General features: G+C 39.3%; 3 protein-coding genes across 4 annotated transcripts in view; 2 read left to right on the top strand and 1 right to left on the bottom strand.

The window, feature by feature from the left end:
• Nucleotides 1-958: 958 nt before the first annotated feature.
• med7 (mediator complex subunit 7) lies at nucleotides 959-3,177 on the bottom strand. The gene is made up of 2 exons (XM_078261265.1): nucleotides 3,017-3,177; nucleotides 959-1,984 (listed from the first exon to the last, which is right to left on the bottom strand). Exon 2 carries the CDS (start codon nucleotides 1,973-1,975, stop codon nucleotides 1,223-1,225), a length of 753 nt encoding a protein of 250 aa, XP_078117391.1. The 5' UTR covers nucleotides 1,976-1,984; nucleotides 3,017-3,177; the 3' UTR covers nucleotides 959-1,222.
• A 2,417-nt stretch (nucleotides 3,178-5,594) lies between these two features.
• On the top strand, nucleotides 5,595-16,155 carry itk (IL2 inducible T cell kinase). Of its 2 annotated transcripts, none has more exons than XM_078261264.1 (17): nucleotides 5,595-5,828; nucleotides 5,985-6,089; nucleotides 6,223-6,304; nucleotides 6,424-6,549; nucleotides 6,812-6,849; nucleotides 7,231-7,382; nucleotides 7,495-7,560; nucleotides 7,648-7,702; nucleotides 8,154-8,233; nucleotides 8,497-8,639; nucleotides 8,759-8,833; nucleotides 10,411-10,579; nucleotides 10,739-10,955; nucleotides 11,058-11,122; nucleotides 12,116-12,234; nucleotides 13,808-13,965; nucleotides 15,009-16,155. In XM_078261264.1, exons 1-17 carry the CDS (start codon nucleotides 5,691-5,693, stop codon nucleotides 15,072-15,074), a joined length of 1,854 nt encoding a protein of 617 aa, XP_078117390.1. In that variant the 5' UTR covers nucleotides 5,595-5,690; the 3' UTR covers nucleotides 15,075-16,155. The 2 variants fall into 2 exon arrangements, with proteins under 2 accessions (XP_078117390.1, XP_078117389.1); XM_078261263.1 differs by having other exon boundaries at nucleotides 10,408-10,579.
• Nucleotides 16,156-17,931: 1,776 nt separating this feature from the next.
• Nucleotides 17,932-20,233, top strand: part of cyfip2 (cytoplasmic FMR1 interacting protein 2) — a 32,012-nt gene continuing 29,710 nt past the window's right edge. Inside the window, exon 1 of the mRNA XM_078261261.1 lies at nucleotides 17,932-18,100. The gene's annotated coding sequence lies outside the window, so the exon portion shown is untranslated. The remainder of the gene's footprint in view (nucleotides 18,101-20,233) is intronic.

The following is a 20,233-nucleotide window of genomic DNA, read 5'->3' as shown; positions in this document are numbered from 1 at the left end:
GTGCAAACATGGCAACATAATATGTTAAAAAGAAAAGAGCTAACAAGTCTCTGTAGATGTGCAAATTGCACAAGCAGGCCTAAATTGCTGTTATTGGCAATGCTGCAAAGCAGACCAATGTATTAAATAAACCTCTGGAAATCTGTTACACAAGGCAGTGCATGTCAGGTGGAATCTGTCTCATGGAAGCCATTCTGGGTCAGTGAAATGAGGCCGGAGCCTACAGGTAGCCAGACAGACACGTCGTAGATTCACATTATTATAGCCTGCTGCCTCAGAGGGCCGCAAACATACCACATACCCCCGTGCGAAAAACATGCTTTATATAGCATGTATATAAAGAAACGTAAATCACAAATTTGCCTAATCTCCATTAGTGCATAATGCATTTGGCTAACACCCTGTCAGATTATTCACTGGATTAATGTAAACACAACTAGGTGAAACTGCCTATTGTCACATAAGCAGGTATATTTCAATATCCAAATGTACACCCTTTTTGACTCTTTGTTGCAATGGGGAAATTAAGGAGATGTATGCTTGGTACATCAATAGATCATTAAAACAAAGAAACTTCAACAAGGCAACAAAACAGTGGTTATATCATATAAGGGCTTTCATGAAAAGCAAAAGTGAAAGGGCTTTAGGGTGGAGTGACTTTGTAACTACAGTCTATACATACCGACCTTTCTATCTCACTAGATTAAACAGTGTGCAGTGTGTGACAGGACCTAGATGCTTTGTGAAAACAATGGAATGTCGACACATAAATGGATTGAAATACATGAAATTCTCTGATATGATGCAGTTTCCTAGACTGGGTAAACCCAGCCCGATCTGCCACCGATTAGATTTCGCCCTCAATCTTAAAAGATTGAGCTTGGTCTGGTGATAGCCAGGCTAGCAGTTTCCCTAAAATAGGTTAAATAACACTATTGTGATAGCATTACACTCCTACTGCATTTGGAAATTTCTTTATTGGTTTTATTACAAAAACTGAAAGTTGGCACCCTAGTTGATCTGTGTAATATTTACATTCTTCAAATATCTTCACAGGAACTGTTAATATTATCTACATAATGGCTTTTAAATCAAAATACCATTCAAGTCCAGATTTCAGGCCCAGTGAAAACACAGCAAACTTTGTCATACTTACTCTAAGTACAGCATACAAAAAACACAGTTTAGGTGTACAAAAAAAAGAAACTACTCAACAGAATACTTAAGCAATTTCATCAATAATACTACACATGGCCGCATCCTTGTCCCACGTTTTGTCCCTCTTTGAAGTATGGACGCTCTTGTCCTGGTGACCTGCTGCCATACAGCTTGCCCTTGCTTCCTCTATATCCATTGGTTCTGTTCTCAGCCTGGGGGCCTGCCCAAAAGAACAACTAACACTAGCTGCTGCAGACACACTCCCATCCCCATCTGGACCCTCCATCTGTGGTAAGTCATCAGGTAAGGAGGCAAGGCACCCCTGGATCATCTCCACCACTCTCTCCAGATGTTTCTGGAACCTCTCAGCTGTCTCTAGCCTCTGTCTCTTCTGCACCTCCATCATCACCCTCAGTGTCTCCCTGGCTTGATGTGGCCTGTACTCATTGATCAGGTGGTGCATATGAACGAACAGAAGCTTCAAGTCCTCCAGCTTCTCTTCACGCTTTATACTGCCAGGGCTCTTGATAAGGATGTCCAGCAGGTCCAGAAAGTTCACAAGAATGGACATGTTGAGCTTCTTAAGCTCCCGTTTATGATCAAACTGCATAGGATGGAGCCTCTCAATGCCTTGGCTCTCCAGTGGCCGGATGATGAGGTCATCACACTGGAACTGGTTGCCAAACATCATGTAGCTGTCTCTGATGGGTGGAGGCGGCTTCGGAGCAAGACCCTTGCGGATGTTTTCATCCGTGTACTCTTTGATGTACTGCATAGGTGGAGGAGGCAGGGCACTAACCTGCTGTGGTTCACTCATGATGCTGACCTGAAACGGTAACAAAAAGTGTTAATCAGTCTTTTTTCCTTCCCAAGCAATACAAAACAAGTTCTCCCCCTTTTTAAATAAGAAATAAGTTTAATTGTGTATGCCAGTTGTGAGTTAAAATACCACTTAAGGTTTCCTCTATATACTGTTAACAGTAACATGCATTGTGATATGTTTACAAGTAATTGAAAACAGTAATAACAGAAGGAGTCTACACCTTTACATAAAGGTAACAATGCTATCATAAAACAGGCTATATTACGACTATTCAAAAGGTCAGGCTAATGTGACATGCTATGGCTACATGTCTAAAAACAAACACGTGCTTTTAGTCGAGTAAAGGGTACACGCACTCATTACCAATAGACTAACCTGTGACTGAGTTGTCACAAAAAACAAAGCAGTTAAAAACAGTATTTTTCATTTAGCCTAGCTACATGTTGTAGAGTCGAATAACGTAACGTTAGGTTACTCGGCTAACGTTACTGTTCAATGCAGAAATGAGCTATGTTTAAGTACTTTACGTTCCACCTCTGGAAATAACTTGTATATTTGTATATTCACTTTGGTAGATAATCGAGGCAACATTTGGCTGTTTCCATTTGTAGCAGCAGCAAGATCTTCCCCATATAATTTAGCGTTAACGTTATGCAAAAACAAAGTTAGCCTGCTAACGTTATATGTCAATAACGTTAACGTAATAAGCGAGCGACGCTAGTTACGTTAGCGGCTCTGTTGAGCAGATAATGTATTATAATTTCTGAAATATTGATTCACTTTGTTGATTGTGTAACTAAACAACCAGACGTTAGGCGACAGCAGAACCACTGCGGTATAGAGAAAAACGAAGCTAACTAGCTAGCTAGCGAGCTAAATATGTGGCTAGTGTTGGTATAGCAGTAACGTTAACGTTAGCTAGTTAGTTAGCTAGCTAGCTACTTCTGCTAACCTCTGCTAACTAGCTTAGTTACGTCAGTACCACGAACTGACAAAATTTGCGAATGAAAAGAAAGCGATGATACGTTTACACACCCCTTAAATGGCTCCTTAGTTGCTGAATGTAGACTTCAAATAAGAAATGTCACAGATGTATCTAATCGTACAATTAGCTCATGACTAGCTAGCTTTGCGCCTTCCATTTACTGACATCAACGTTCGCCTCTGTCCCAATTCCATTGGCCGTACTCTGTGAACGTGACAATGTTTGGTCGTGAGGATTGGACAAACAAACTAGCCGCTTATTGGCTGTAGTATTTGGCAGTAGAACTAAGATCCTCTAGCTTTAATTAACCGAAATCTAGGTTGATTTTGTACTATTTGATAAAAGCTTGCGTCTTCAAAATTGTTGTGGTGGTAGAGATACAACGTAAAAGGTAAGCTTCTTTTTACGGCATACTTTGTGATTATAAAACATTCTGTCCCCTATAAAGTTAATAATAAAAAGTGCATTTCTTAAAGTAATTTCTGACGCAGTGGCCTATTTAAACCACTTTTGTTATCATTGCATTAGGCTATACAAAGATGTTTTAAGCGAAAACTGCCTTCGTATAAACAAAAACCTGTAATAATGATTGATGACAATAATATTAACAGTCTATTTTTAAGGCACTTTTCAAACAAGAAGCACAAAATGATTTCCAGAGTTAGAAAAATAACTAACAGGACATAAACATCATGAAAAGAGCTGCCTGAGGTAAATTTAAAAAAGTAAACTCATGATAAAAGAATTGAAAATACAGACATTATGTAAATGGACATCTTAAATATATTAGTTGTTAAGAAAAGACATGCTATAAAAATGGGTATTAACTAAACTAAACTAAAAAAACAGTCCCAATTCACCTTAAGAATCACATCTTTTTTCTAAGTCAGTCATATGTGACAGGCCTACAGACAGGCCAGCATAACTTTTCAGACACTGCTGTCTAGACATGACGATGATGAATATATTAAATCCATCATTTTTATTCTGTCATATCTCCAAATTAAATTAAAACTTTACACACTTTTATAGTTCATTAATGACATTGTAACCATCGTAGAAATGCTCAAATTGGACCAAATGCATTTACATTTCCCAATCCACAGCAGACAGGCTCCTTCATAAAGAGGCTGGAAGTCTATTTTGAAATTTAGTAATATAAACATTTTTGTGAAATTTGAATTTTCATAATTTGAATGTTGTACTAATTTCATAATACAACTCAATGAGTATTTGGGAAATACAAATATTCAGTTCAAAATGTACTTCTCATTATTCATATATAGGCCTACATTACTACAAAGTACACTCTTTCACATTCGGTCTTATTCATTTGCAATACTGTCTACACACATTTATCATATCATTATATTACTTCATTCATATGTTATTTGTTTATAATTTAGCCCTGTATCTTAACTTGCACTATTTTTTTTCTCATAGATCCAGATTTTGCTTTTACTTGTGTGTTTTTTCTCATAGTTATTTAATGAGCATTGAGGCCTGAGATTTACATTGCCAATCACTACTTCTGTTATTGTTGTGCACATACATGACTAATAAAAAAAACCTTGAACCTTGAACCTTTTACCCCTATGAAATTACTAGGATTATTAAAAAACAATCCTTGACCCTGATTTTGTGACATTGTCTTTATTTTTCAACAAAAAGTTCCTTACCTTCAGTGAAAATGGATCCAGACCAGATCAGCTATTTTAATGCAGACTGAATTGTAGAAACACTTTTCCTGATGGTGGTGCTATAGCAGCCATCTACATTCTCCATGTTTTGTGAGGATGAATTTTTTTTTGTTTCTAACTTTTTAACGTTCTCAAATTCTACACTCAAACTGTATTGTTTTTTAACCAGATCAAAAAGTCACCTTTTTTCCTTCATGAAAGGTTGTGGAACCAATTCTATAAGTTATAATCAACACTGTTTTTCTCACATAGCCTGAACAATCCCAGCACAATTGTCTGTCTCTATTTGTCTGTGATCATCGATAAAAAAGACAAAAACCAACTAACAAGGGTTGTGTGTAATCAGAGACGGATATGATGACAGTGAGGCTTAATCAAAGAAACAAGGCAAATCATACATATATACAGGCAAGCCAACATTATATAACACAAACACCTTTCCAGAATCTTCTTTATCTTCTTCTTTCAGTTTTAAAACACAGTAGTTAAGTCATTTTGTTTTCAAGTAAGTTTGAAGTGTTCAATAGGTGTTGTTTCATAGTAACATTTAGTTTATGCTCTCATTTTCTTTATCAAATTAACACCCTTGTCCAATCTTTACATTTTTAACAAAACTTTGTGTCGTTACAAGGCAAACCTTCAAGGTGCATATTTTGGTGGAAAATGTTCAAAAGTACAGAGATTAAACAATCCCCCTCCTACTGCACACCCTACACTGACTTATTGCAACATAGTTAGTGAAAGTACATGTGAGTGTACTGTGTGTGTGTGTGTGTGTGTGTGTGTGTGTGTGTGTGTGTGTGTGTGTGTGTGTGTGTGTGTGTGTGTGTGTGTGTGTGAGATTGTGTTCATAAGCACAACCCATTTCAGCCGTAGGATGTGGTTTACCAAGTGTAACAAGTTCATGCCGGAAGCTCCAGGGCTTCTATCAAGTTATCATCATATCATCTTTTTTCTGTCACTGTCAGGTACTTTGCCTCTCTCCGTGAGCCAAAAGCTAGCAGTGTTTTTCATAGCCGTTACCATGTTCCCCAGGGTGATCTTGAAGGGAACTATGATTAAAAAATCTCAACAAAAGAAGAAAACTTCACCATGCAACTACAAAGAGAGATTTTTTGTATTGGACACCCAAGACCTGAAGTATTCTGAACGCCGCCCCGGGGTAAGAATGCACTTAATCTACAAATACACTGGATTTAAATGAGAAATTATGCAATCTGAAGGCTAAATTTGTAAAGTTGGCCTAAGAGGAAACTATCATTTAAATCATATCCATGGTGTGTATAGCACACATAAAGTTAAGATCATGTTGTTTCAGAAAAAGCCCATGCTGAAAGGTTGCATCGAGCTGTCCAAAATCAAATGTGTGGAGATTGTGTGTAGTGAGATCCCCATACCGTGCAGCTATAAGTACCCTTTTCAGGTGAGGTTATACACAATAATTAAATATAGTGTTATAAACAGTAAGTTGAATGCATACGATTAAGCATGTAGTATAAGTGTGACATAACACAAGAACAAAGGCAGTATTTTCTTAAATGAAAATGTCTCTACAGGTTTTTCACAACAACCACTACCTCTACATCTTCGCCCCAGACAATGATTGCCGTCAGCGATGGGTCAAAGCTCTTAAAGAGGGTAAGCAATTTTTACCACGTTATGCTATGCCATTGTTATAAGAAATTATTGTGAACCCTTGATTGTAATTCATAAGCTTGATATTTCAAACTATATTTCTTTTATTCTGTCTGATATAGAGACAAAGCGTAACAATTTGGTTGCGAAATACCATCCAAACTTCTGGATGGATGGAAAATGGAAATGCTGCCAACAAACAGAGAAACTGGCACCAGGGTGTCATGTATATGACCCAGTTGGTTATGGTTTGTATTATTTCTTATCTTCTTCTTGTTTCTCATATATTTTCAAAAAGGGTTTAAGTCTAATTTGTGTATTTGATTTATTCTGACATTGTCTCATCCATATAACACTACATTACAAGTAGATTAAAAACAATCTTAAGTACATAATGTAATGTGAGTTTTCTTACATGTGCTTAAGGCATATCTTGATTTACATTTAGCATTCTACAGAATCCAATGTAAAATCACCATTTCTCTGATTGCATTTTTTCTAATTCCACAGCTTCTAAAAAGCCACTTCCTCAACTCCCGGATCCAGAGGTACCTTCTGAAGCATAAACACACCAACATGCTGACATATGACATATGATTTGTGTGTTAATCAATAATGTTCAAATTACAGGCGTCAGACCAAATTACTTTTTTTAAATGTATTCTGTTGCCAATACCAATGCACATGTGGTCTGGGCACAGAAGATTATTTTGCAGCTCAGTTTGTTATCTTGTATTGGTCATATATCTCACGATTGCTGACAATGTGATGCTAGTTGCTCAATCTAATATAACCCAAATAGCGTAATATGTGACGTTTTAGTTAAAGTCCTTTACTATGGGGTGTTTGGTCCCGTGTCACTGCTGTAAAGCATTTTTTCTTTTTTTAGGTAATTAGATGCAGTTTCTTTTCTTTTTTATCTTTGCCAGATGGGACTGCGAGACGCAGGACAGAGGAAGGTTATCGCCCTGCAGGACTACACACCGCTCGGAGACGATGACCTGCCCCTTCAGAAAGACAAGGAGTACATCCTTATTAAAAGCTCCCACTCTGACTGGTGGACCGTACAGGATGACAAGGGGTAGGGCCCAATAAAGACAATTCTTTTTTCTGAAAACAATAGCACTTTTTTCAATAGAAAGGATAATTATAAGTCTATGATTAAAAAATATTTGTTCCTCACCCCTCATCAGGAACACAGGCTTTGTACCCAGTACTTACGTGGCTGAAAAATCCAGCAACAACTTTCAGAGATTTGAGTGAGTTTGATTTAATTTCTCTTCTCTGCATATCCATCCTGCCCTCTATACAACTCATTTATTTGTGGTTGATTTGTCTTCTAACAGATGGTACAACAAAAACATAACCAGAGGGGAAGCAGAGGTTTTGTTAATGAAACAGGTAAAAAACATTGGATCCAGAGATTATTCCCTTTCTGTTAATTTATTCTTCCGGCCGTGTTTTGACAGAAAACATACTCCAAATGATAGTTCTGGTGATACTTAACAGGATGTTGCTCCCGTGTGATGCAGTGCACTTTTGCTGTGACTGTGCCACCTACAGTAGTCTCACATTTGCAAAGAATAATGCAAATGCACCTGCACATTGAGATAGTGACAAGACATGGGGCCTAAAAAATGTTTCACAACCACAATGTTTCCTCCAATGTTGAATTTCCTGCTGTGAAGTGCTTTGCTAGCGGGAAGCAGAACACCTATCCCCATCATTACTCAAAATGACTGCTAGGCCGGTCCTGCTATTATCTGCAGCTTAAACAAACAATCAATAAACATGTCTGACGTTACAAATATGTTATTTAATTTGGATGATTTTGTGTTGTTTGTACTTTTAGGGGAAAGAAGGTTCATTTATGGTGCGTGACTCCAGACAGGCAGGAGTCTACACAGTGTCAGTCTTCACCAAAGCTGCGGGGTAATGTCGCCTCCTTCTCACATATTTAGCCGGTACAAATTATGACTTATGATTAGCAGATAATATGGTGCTAAATATACATAGATCAAATATACTTGCTTATTTGTGTAAATCCTTAGATGCTCCAGAATGACTAATAATAGGTTGACATGCCTGGTGTATATTTAGAATGAATGTGACTTGAAATCAGTGACATTTTTATCATAACACATCTTAACACATAAAAAACACATGTCATACAAGCATCTCTTTGTTGCCTTTAGGTCGAATGGGGAGAAGAATCCAAGAGTGAAACATTACCAAATTAGACAGACAGAAATGGGAGAGGCCACATACTACCTGGCAGAGAAGTACCTGTTCAGCACCATTCCTGAGCTCATCTATTACCACCAACACAATGCTGCTGGTAAGTGTGCTGGCTTTCCACATGCAACACTGCTAACACAAATAGATCAGATGCCAAAAGGAAGCTCAGCTAAAAAAATAAATGTCTTTTATTATGTCTTTGTGTCATCTGTGTGGCAGGCCTGATAACGCGTTTGAGACACCCTGTATCTCAAGACAGAGGCTGCTCTCAGGACATTGCTGATCACTCAAAAGGTTAGAGGATGTACTGTTGTGTGAATGGGTCAGCTGGTTGAACTGGAGCTCAAAACAATCAAAACTTAATGCTCTAGTGGTTCTATACACAAATATTCTCAGGGTGCGTTCAGGACACTACACTCTAGTCATATCCGTGACCTTCCACTTCCGGGATTGCTCTGGTGCCGCCCGAAATTTCACCGGATGTCATTCTTTTCGGCCGGATGCCCGTTGCATGACTAAAACTACTTTTGAACATACACATTTCACCAAAACAAGTTTCTTCCCGAGGCTATTTAGCAGAGGCACCGTGGCTCTGTCTGCCGCTTAGCACCGCCCAAGACGATTGTGATTGGTTTAAAGAAATGCCAATAAACCAGAGCACGTTTTTCTCTCATCCCAGAATGCTGCGTGGACTAGCCAGACCCTCCTCTGCAGCTCTGTGGTGGAAGGTCTGGCATTGCGAGACTAACTGCACCCTGACAATTATCTGACTGTTTGGTGTTGTGCAACAAAACTGCAACTTCCATAATGCTTTGATTATAACAGAGATGCTCACACATCTCTGAGCTAGCGTCCAAGTCAAGTCTAAAGTCTCTGAGTCAACAGTGTTGCTGTAGTAAATCAGACTCCAGCTGAAGTTTATTTAATTTATACATCCTTGACATATGTATGCTATAGTCTTAATAGTAATATACAGGCTTATATTGCAATCTCTTAGGCCTACATGGTGTACCTATATTTAAATAAACACACAGTAGTGGAGTTTATGCAGTGTCTTTTATTTTACTCGTGTTTTTTTAATTGTTCACTTGTGGCCATTAACGACACTTTAAAAGAGAAACGAAAACCTGAAGAATAAATAAAAATGTTGTGCATCGTCATGTTTCCTGTATTGAATATCATTGCCAAACATAATACTATACCTTTTAAAAGCGAGGAATAATATCCTGTCTCATTCGTATAGCCCCCAGTTGGGTCTGTGCTGGACACTGCTCTCTGGGCATCGGGTCATCTGGCTCCATCTCTACATTTATGGCACCCTGTTTTCCTGCTCAATGTTGTGCAGAACCCCACAGGCTAAAACAATGTTGCAGACTTTTTCTGGTGTGTATAGTAGGGTCCCCCCCGCTGATGCAAGACAGAGCCATCTGCCCTTAATCAATCCGATGGAGCGCTCCACCGTGGCCCATGCGCGTACGTGTGCACTGTTGTACCAATTGCTGATAAGTGATGAGCTGATGACTTCTCATTCTCCTGTTAAACTGATTATATGCTGCACCGCAAGTCCACACTGACTCGAAAACTTGCGTACACGAGTTCAGACCAGACGTGAGATTTTATACGCAGCCTACGCTCACGTTCAAATTGATAAATGCCTTGCTTTGCGTAGGAATCGGCGTACGCCCGTCCTACGCCTGTTTTAGGTCGTACGCACGTTTCATAAATGAGGGCCACTGTGTGTTCGACTCGAGTCCGAGGCTCAAACTAGAGTCCCCATCTCTGGATTATAATTAATAAAAAAAGTATTTATGTTATTTTATCCTAACAAGTTTATCAGTGCTGTTGTTCACCACCTGTTTTGTGCTCAGCAGATCAGTGGGAGGTGCACCCTGAGGACCTGACCCTGGGTCAGGAGTTAGGCAGCGGCCAGTTTGGGCTGGTGCTGGAAGGGAGATGGAGGGGGAAGAGGGTGGCGGTGAAGATGATACGAGAAGAGTGCATGTCAGACGAGGAATTTAAAGAAGAGGCAAGGGTCATGATGTAAGTGCATCCATAAAGTTGCTTCGTATTGTTCAGGCACAAGGAACCACTCAGCTGATGTGTGTGTGTGTGTGTGTGTGTGTGTGTGTGTGTGTGTGTGTGTGTGTGTGTGTGTGTGTGTGTGTGTGTGTGTGTGTGTGTGTGTGTGTGTTTTAACAGGAGATTGTCCCATTGTAAGCTTGTTCAGCTCTACGGCGTGCGCACCCACTGTTCTCCCATGTGTCTGGTGTTTGAGTTCATGGAGAACGGCTGTCTGTCAGACTACCTGCGAGCCAGGAAAGGCTGTTTGTCTCAGGACACGATGTTGGGGATGTGTCTGGATGTCAGTGAGGGGATGGCTTACCTGGAGAGCTCCAACTTCCTCCACAGAGATCTGGTAAACCAACATATATAATCAGTTTTTTAGGATACACTTTTGTATCTCTGCTCCGTCAGATTTAAATAGTTAATCCTTCATCTGTTCCTCTTTCTTCTGCAGGCTGCCAGGAACTGTCTAGTTTCAAAGAACAATGAGGTGAAGATATCTGACTTCGGTATGACCAGGTATGCTTTTCACCATAGACTGTTAATATTAATGGACAGAGCATATGTGATGTCACCCATTGGTTTGTGGAGATCTGCTATGAGTCGTTGAGTTTGCCGTTACGAGCGCAGTCATCCTGGTTGCGGATGTGATGATTTTAGACGAGAGGGAGGAGAGAGGGAGGAGAGAGGGAGGAACCACGTTACGTTACACACTTTCACTGGCAGTCACATCATAGCCACGCCCTAAAACACCCCCTGTTTTATCGCCGATTTTAAAATCAACGAGACCATAATTCAAAAAATGTGTTGCAGAAGACTTAAAACTAGTGATTGAGACCATAAACTCATCATGAAAATGTTTACTGAGGTAATAAATCAAGTGAGAAGTGGGTCACTTTCTCATGGTCTTCTACAGAAACCGAACTCCTTTTGCAACTGCACGTGTCTCCCCCTGCTGGAATTCAGATAGAATACAGGTTTAAGGAGTCTCCCCCTGCTGGAATTCAGATAGAATACAGGTTTAAGGAGTCTCCCCCTGCTGGAATTCAGATAGAATACAGGTTTAAGGAGTCTCCCCCTGCTGGAATTCAGATAGAATACAGGTTTAAGGCACTTCCGCATTTGCAGCACCGGATGCTTTGTCCGTTAATATTTACAGTCTCTGCTTTTCACAGAATCTTTGTAAGGTCCACCATATTGTGTGGGATCTTTTAATTACAAAAACAGTTTGTGTCCCTCTCACCCCGGACACAAACTGTTTGAACCTCTCCCCTCTGGCAGGAGGCTGCGGTCCATCAGGACCTGTATTTATTGTTTATTTCATATTAGTGTTTAATATTTTTGTTTGTTTATGTATGCACCAATCACAAAGCAAATTCCTCGTAAGTGTAACTTACTGTGGCAATACACCTTTGCCTGATTCTAACAATATTTATTATGATTTTGCTATAGCTAACAGTCAGCCTACATCCACTGCTGTGTAATGAAGTGTGTCTGCTCTCCGTACTGTAGGTTTGTGCTCGATGATCAGTACACAAGCTCCCAGTGCTCCAAGTTCCCAGTCAAGTGGTCAGCCCCTGAGGTCATCAAGTACTGCAAGTTCAGCAGCAAGTCCGATGTCTGGTCATTCGGTGTGTTCATCCGTCGATCTCTCTGTCTTTCACTTATTTTGTGTGTTTGAGCGTCTCACTTGCTGTCTTTGTAGTCATGCAACATTCCTCCTTTGTCTTTTTTTTTTTAAACCATTTATATATTTTGGGATTGCATGTAAAGCTTGCACAGGAAAACAACAGGTCTTAGGGGTTTTGCTGGCTGGTTACACATCAAAATCATCCGGGTTTCCCTGGTAGCACATTGACTCTGGTGTTTTCTGCTATAGTGAACTAAACTGGAAACTAAACATAATGATTGAAACCACAGTTGGAAGCAAACAGAAGCAATTTCAAGACACACATTTTTGTAACTTCTGAAGAAAAAGTGAATGAAAGTGTAAAAAACAGGGGGCCTTTTTAATGTCATATATGTCATTGATTTATTTCTTTGTACATGTGTGCACCTGTGCCAAAGACCGTAAGTATTGGTAGCTCATTTTGTGGAGCAATGCCAACTAGTGGATTTGCAGTAATCTCCCAAGAAGTTAATACTGTTAGGATCATCGCCAAAACAGGAGTTTAAACAGGCAAGCAACATATTGACCCAGCATGGACAGCTCCTTGGGACAATATCCTGGGTTCAAAAGTTGTGCCTTGCTTGGATCTAACTGATGCAGAATAGTGCATTAAAAATTATTATGTTTAATTACAACTTCTATTTATTGACACAAAAATCAGGGTGAGTAATAAATATCTGAGAAGACAAAAATAACAAATCTTTAAGTATGAGGGTACTGCTAAATGGATAAACACATGGCTCTCAAAGCAGTCTATAATTAAATCGTCAGTCAGTCCTCTCACTTTGGATGAAGCTCGTCATAATCATTCAAAATAGTTTATGCAAAAGAGCTTACAAGGAACAACCAAAAGCATGCAAATGATTAAGCAGACACACAATAACTCATTTTGGTTTGTCTACATCAGGGGTTTTCAACGTGTTTTAGGCCAAGGACCCCTTAGCTGAGAGAGAGATGGTGTAGGGGGACCCCCTACTACATGTACTGTATAAAATGTAGTTGCATATTAAACTGGGCCGGATGAATGAAAATGAATGGATATTATGTATACATCATGTTTTAATGTTAAACATACATGTGGAAAGCACTGTGAATCCTTAAGCTTAACTGTATGGCTACCATAGTGGCTACCTTACCTATAGTAAGCTTATCTTCAATGTGTAAATCAATTTTTTTTCTTTTTCACAAATAGAAAAATTCATCTTTGATATTATTATGTTGAATTCATATTGATGTATAATTTCAGACATTTTAATTCTTGAATTTTTTGTAAGTTTTTCTTCACAACTTTTGACCTGCTTGTCCCCCTCCGACACACCTGTCTCACGTTGTAGATGTGCGAAGTATTTTTCTGTACCAATTCTTAAAATTTTTTTGTTTTTTCACATCATTTGGTTGTCCCCCCTACTAACTCTGAGGACCCCCTATAGGTCACGGACCCTCTGTTGAAGATCTCTGGTCTACATCACTTAAACCGCATCTCTCTATGTGTTTATTCTATAACGATTGGAGTCTCCCTGTTTACCGCTGCTCAGGTGTGCTCATGTGGGAGGTGTACAACGAGGGCCGTCTTCCTTATGAGAACCGCACCAATGGTGAGGTGGTGGAATCCCTGAACTCAGGCCTGAGGCTGCTGAAGCCACGCTTGGCCCCAGACGCCGTCCACCAACTCATGGAGTGGTGCTGGAAGGAGGTAGGCACAGGAATTAAACAGATTCCTAGTAGACAAAACGGCTAACATAGTATCGTAGATTTATTAGTTACAGACAGGGGCGTAGCACAAAATTCTGGGCCCTGTAGAAAGTCATTCTCTATGGGCCCCACCCCACATTCACAGCTATTCATTCTAGCATCACATAAGGGCCCTGGGTACTCAGTCCTCTTTACACCCCCAGTCCGACACCCCTGGTTACAGATATGTACTTTGTATGCTATAATACGAATGATCTGCATTAATCATGGTGTGACCTATTCTGCCATGCAAAGGCAAAAGGCAGTAACTATGTTTTTGCTCGAATATGAGTTAATGATATTCAAGACATCCTTTATCATGTGGATAAGTATCTTGGTCAATTTCGTTGATAAAAATAAATCAATAAAATTAGTTAACAGTAACTTCCAAAAGCCCAGCAGAAACCAAGGCACCACCGTAACACCAGTTACCGCTCTTTGACTTTGTTTTGGAACACTCAAATTGAGTTAGGGCACAGAATAGCAATAAGTAGATGGCTATAAATAATTGTAAATCATGAGAAATATATGCCATGATCACTACATTTTATACAGGTGTTACTATAATGATTTTGTAAATGGTGATCAGCAACCACATATTGATAATGTGGCGTGACTTCTCACTTTTTGCAGACAATACAAAGGCAGAGCACAGTAACTTTAAAAAAGAGGTCAAAAAGTCAAGTTTGAGCTTAAGATTTTTGATGTGGATAAATGTACTATTACTACAACATCTAATTATTTCAGATTTCCAGTGTCCTAACTATAATTAATTTGGCTGGACAACTAAAAAACTTTAGTCATTTTCTCAGTTCGGCACTCTAGAAAGTTAAGGTCTTTTCCCTTTGTAGGGCCGTATTGCTCAGTGATTTACAGAGACAGAGCTAAAGAGTAAACAAGATGTCTATGTCAGTTGACCTTCTTAGAATAGACTAGCTCACAAACACACGGACACGCAAAAGTCATTGTAATAATGCTTTTTGGTTTTCTTGTTGTCATTGTCAGAAACCAGAAGATCGTCCATGCTTTGCTGTCCTCCTGCATCAGCTGGCCTCCCTCTCAGACCTGTGACAATAAGATGTGAGATTGAAACCTATAAGAATATTTATTTATTTATTTATTGAATTATTACCAAATGCGTGTCAAATGTTTTTCAAAAGTGTCTTCCAATTAAGATGATTACAAGACATATGACAGTTTCAAATTCCTGGATTTTGCACTTTATCTGTTTCATACCTTTGCATATACAGTCTATTCCTAAGTAGGCTCTCACAGTACATTCACGCAGCTACTGCTGCTTACTGCAGGTTTATATTATGGTTTCAAATATTATATAAAGTCTCTGTACAGCAAATGGTGAGGTAGAAGAGATTGTTATGTTTAACCCACTGTTAATTAAATGGATCCATTGTAATTAAATGTTCTACATGTTTTTTTCGTCAGACATTTTCAGCCTATTTTTAGCACTAAAATGATGGAACTGTTCAAACCACTGCAAACCTAATCCCTTCCCTGCCATTCAAGTATGCCCAGTGTTTGTGCTGCAAAAGGCCCCCGTTAACAGAACATCACTAAATTCAGCACAATTTCCTTTAAAAGTCACTACAAAATTGTAGTTTAGATATGGTCACACATAACTGGACATTTATAAAAGCTAATAACAAACTGTCATTGCTGGGACAAATGTAGCATGTATTTGGGGGTGAATAGCAGTTTCAGTTTGTCAGTCAACCAGGCCAAGCGTTCTGCTCTGCAGGTGTAGTGGCCAAAGATGGAACTACAGGCCACGCAATGCTCTCTGGCCCAGAACAGCCCACAAAGACCTACTGTATATACACACACTAAGTACCAAGTTAAAGCTGGATCTTAACATCCACTACACGAGAAACAAAATATGTTAAAGAAAATTTCCAGAGCATGATCACACACATCAACATGACTATTTCAGTCTATTTTAATGTGGGCCAGCTGTTGGGAAAGTGGAGCGACACAGAAAAAAAGCACATGGGTTATGAGCACAGATGTAGATTTACTTATGCATTGGATGCATCCATGCAGTCTACAGGCATACAGTGCTGGTATAATATAAATATGGATTATACATGTATTTCTCATATATTTGAAATGATTAAATACAGTATGTTGAAAAAGAGGTTTTAATCTCATTGTGACTTCCTAGTTAAATAAATACTATACTGTAGAGCTGGGCGGTATGGAAAAAAATCAAATAACTCAATATTTTTGACCAAATACATCGATGTCAATATTGCTGCAATATTGTAAGGTTGACAACTGGTGCTTTAACAAAATATTAACACAATGAGAGTTTTGATAATCATCAACAATGTGGATATAATGACTAAATGGGTAAATGTAAATAAGAAAACAGCTCTAACGGTCTCTACACTTTACTGTAATGCAGCCCTTAACCTTCTAACACTGTTCCAGTCAGAAATGACCGATTTACACATTCCCTGTATCATAAATATGCCTCAAGACCTTATGATATCCTTCACAAAAGGCATTTCAACACATACAATTCATAGTGACTACTTTCTTTGAATTTTGAGTGATTTATTCAACTTGGTCACACTTTTTTTTGTTTATGGTCAAAAAATGACCGCCATAGGAAATGAATGGGAAAGAGTATCATTTTCATCCAGGAGATGAAAGACATCTCCATACACACACTCCTACAACTCTCCTGTGCTTGTGTACCCATTCTACACATGAATCATACTTTACACACACGTACACCCACTCTCTCTCTCTCTCACACACTCACACACACACACACACACACACACACACACACACACACACACACACACACACACACACACAGTGCATGTTGTCATGTTGCCACTTGTGCATGTGAACCACCAATGTTCGCACACACATGCATGGACGTACACACAGAAACACACACACACACACACACACACACACACACACACACACATGTTGTAGATGTTAATGTTCTAATAAGATTCTTTTTACAATAAATGTTACAATTTAAAATTAAAAACACTTTTTGTCATTTTTATTGGTAATTTATGTTAAAATAAGAGCAGTTAAAACTGTCCGGTCAAATTTGACCGAAAACAGTAAATTAAGGGTGATAGCAACGAATAGTGTTTAAAGGTTAAAACCAGGAAAAGACAAAACTTGTGTCATATCACGATATTACGATATCCAAAATCTAAAATGATTTCTAGCCTCATATATCGATGTCGATATAATATCGATATATTGTCCATCTCTACTATACTGGTATATACACAATTTAAACTGTAGTAATAATTAAGAATAAAATGACAAGTGGGTCAATATGGCCCCAATGACATCTTGCTACCAAGGGTCTGTGATTACTCTTTACTAATTCTGTCAGGTATCATTTTCTTTATTAAAACGGCATTGTCTCTAACATACATCTTTAAAAATCATGTATAACAAAACAACATTACCACCATGAGCACCACAGATAGGCCTACTCTATAATGTATATGTCTACCCAATGCCAGTAATACGTATATGAAGAGTATTTTTTGATTTTCTGTCCCTTCAGAGGACAATAGGCTACCCTCTATTTTCCTTGGCTTATTTCATGCCAAGGATCAACGATCACTTGATCGCACGCACGCACGCACACACACACACACACACACACACACACACACACACACACACACACACACACACACACTCACTACTACTTTTAATGTGAGACAGGATACATTCTCCACCGGTACAAATTAAATAAAATCACATTTAAATAAAGTACTCATCAAAGCTCAAATGAATAGAATCAACATGTCGGGGGCCCCCTCATCATCACCCATCACCCCCATGGATGTAGGCTATTGTAAGACCCTCACTCACTTCTCTGTGACTGTCCCTTTAAGAAAATGCACTTGCAGCCATTTTCTACTCTTTGTGTGGGGTGGATTAGCACTGGGTAGGTACGGGGCGAAACTAGAGCATCAATCGGCACAGAAGACGAGGAAAAAAAGATCAGCAAACATTAGATCGCCGTCGCACACCGCGACACCGTCCGCCCGCCTTCGGATATCGCTGGACGGACATGCAATTTACAGGTATGTGGCAAATGTAGCGATGGATGGAGCCGCATCGCTACAGATGAACGGGCTGGTGATGTGCGCTGGAGACTGGAGGGCTCGTTTTTTTTCTCTCTCTCTTCCTCCTCGCGCTGAGCATCACTCCCGTTACTTCTTATCTGTCCGTGGACAAATAAGATAATAAGGTCGATCGCTGAGAAATCGCTCTCTGTGATCCCAGATTGAGCGTCCCGGTTTATCGCGGATTATTCTGACACATGAATGGGATTCCCGTTAGCTTAACGTTACATCGGCATCGTAGCTTACACTGAGATGGGTGGGGTGAGGAGAGGGTTCTTGTGTAGCAAGTGCACTGCTGAAAGATCACTGAGAGCTGGGCGATTGTGTGACTAGATAACAGAGAGAAGAGATGTCCGCTATGATATATGGAGGAGATGAATATGATGCTTCGGCTCCATTTCACATCACAGCTGTCACTCGGTTGTTTCTTTTTCCTGTATCGCCCCCTTAACCCATCCGACCAGCTGGACACAACATGTTTTATGCATTCTAGACGTTTTCACAGCCATGACGGTAGGCAGGCCTGTTACTGATGACACACAAATGACAGGTACACCTACTTCCGTTCTCGACACACTGCTCACTGTCATCTTATTCCTGTTCGATTTAGTGATTGGACTCTATCCATCCGCTAACTTCGAGTAGGTCATGAATGTGCTACTGTTGCACTCTCCAGCCCCTCACCAGCAAGCAGTGATGTAATGATAGGCTATGGATGCTGCTGCTAATACCGAGCCTTACTGAAGGAACAAATCTGTATAATAATCCAATCATATTTCTTTCAATTCTTTTTATAAAGCCACCAAATCACAAATTTGTCTCAAAGTGCATCCGGTTTGGATATGGAAAAAAAAGACCCCAAAAACCCTTTAATGGTGGAAAAAGGAAGAAAAGCTTCTGAGCATCAGATGAGGGCTTCCTCCCCAAGAGGGCGACAGACATGCAATCCATGTGCTAGCTTCTGTTAGCGATAGTAGCCTAGACCTAGACCAGGGGTCCTCAACGTCTTTTAGCCAAGGACCCCTTAACTGAAAGAGAGACGGATCAGGGACCCCCTACTGCATATATTGTATCAAATGAAGTTGCATATTAATCTAGTCCTACAATAACTTTTAGGGCAGCCCAAAGCATTTATAGATACCTTTTTTTGCATAGAATACTAAGCTATTTAAATAGCCTAATATTTATTGGCATGATTTTATAAATCACGTTTTAATGATAATCCTTAAATGTGAAACAAATGTGAAACAGTCAATCCTTTGGGATGACTTGTATCTGTGGATGGCTACCTCAGTGACTACATTACCTATTGGCCAGTAAGTCTACCATCAATGGGGATTTATATTTGCTAATAATATGTTGGAATCATGTTAAGACTTTATAATTTTTGAAAAAAACTTTCAAAAATTAACAATAATTTGGAGGCCCCCCTGGAGTGACTCTGAGGACCCCCTGGGGGTCCCGGAGCCCTTGTTGAAGATCCCTGGTGATCACTGATTTCCCTCAGTGATATCACTAACATTTGGTGCTTAAAGATAATTTGCCATTGTAAATGGAGGGTCTGGGTTTATTGGACAAAACAAGACATTTGGGACTTCATCTTGAGCTCTGAGAATAGATATTTTCTGTTGTTTATAAACTAAACGAGTAATCGGTTATGTAACAAACGATGTGTAGAAAAGAATGTAATCAATAATGAAAATAAGCATTAGGCTAGTTATAGCCACGGTTGGGAATTAACTTTGTTGTCCACCTGCAGCTGTGGCTGGTGGATTTCACTCAATAGATCACTTAGTGTGTTGTTGTTTTTTGGCTGGTGAGTGAAGCAAATCTAGCAAGCACTAGCATATTTTACCAGCATTTACAGCCCTAGTTATATCAGAATTAGTTTTGTAACATCTGTAAGTAGCAGTATAGTAGTAGTAGTAGTAGTGTATATATATATATATCGTACCATATTACAAGCATTAATGTAGCTATAAGCTACCTGATAACAAGATCATGATCAGCCATTTGCAGCTGATAATACTGTTGGATAAATTACCAAATAAATAACCAAACCAACCAAGCAGACAAATACAAGAGAAGTAC

This window comes from Sander vitreus, chromosome 10 (genome assembly GCF_031162955.1).
Source record: "Sander vitreus isolate 19-12246 chromosome 10, sanVit1, whole genome shotgun sequence".
NCBI classification, from domain to species: domain Eukaryota; kingdom Metazoa; phylum Chordata; class Actinopteri; order Perciformes; family Percidae; genus Sander; species Sander vitreus.
This window is presented reverse-complemented; position numbering and strand designations above follow the sequence as displayed.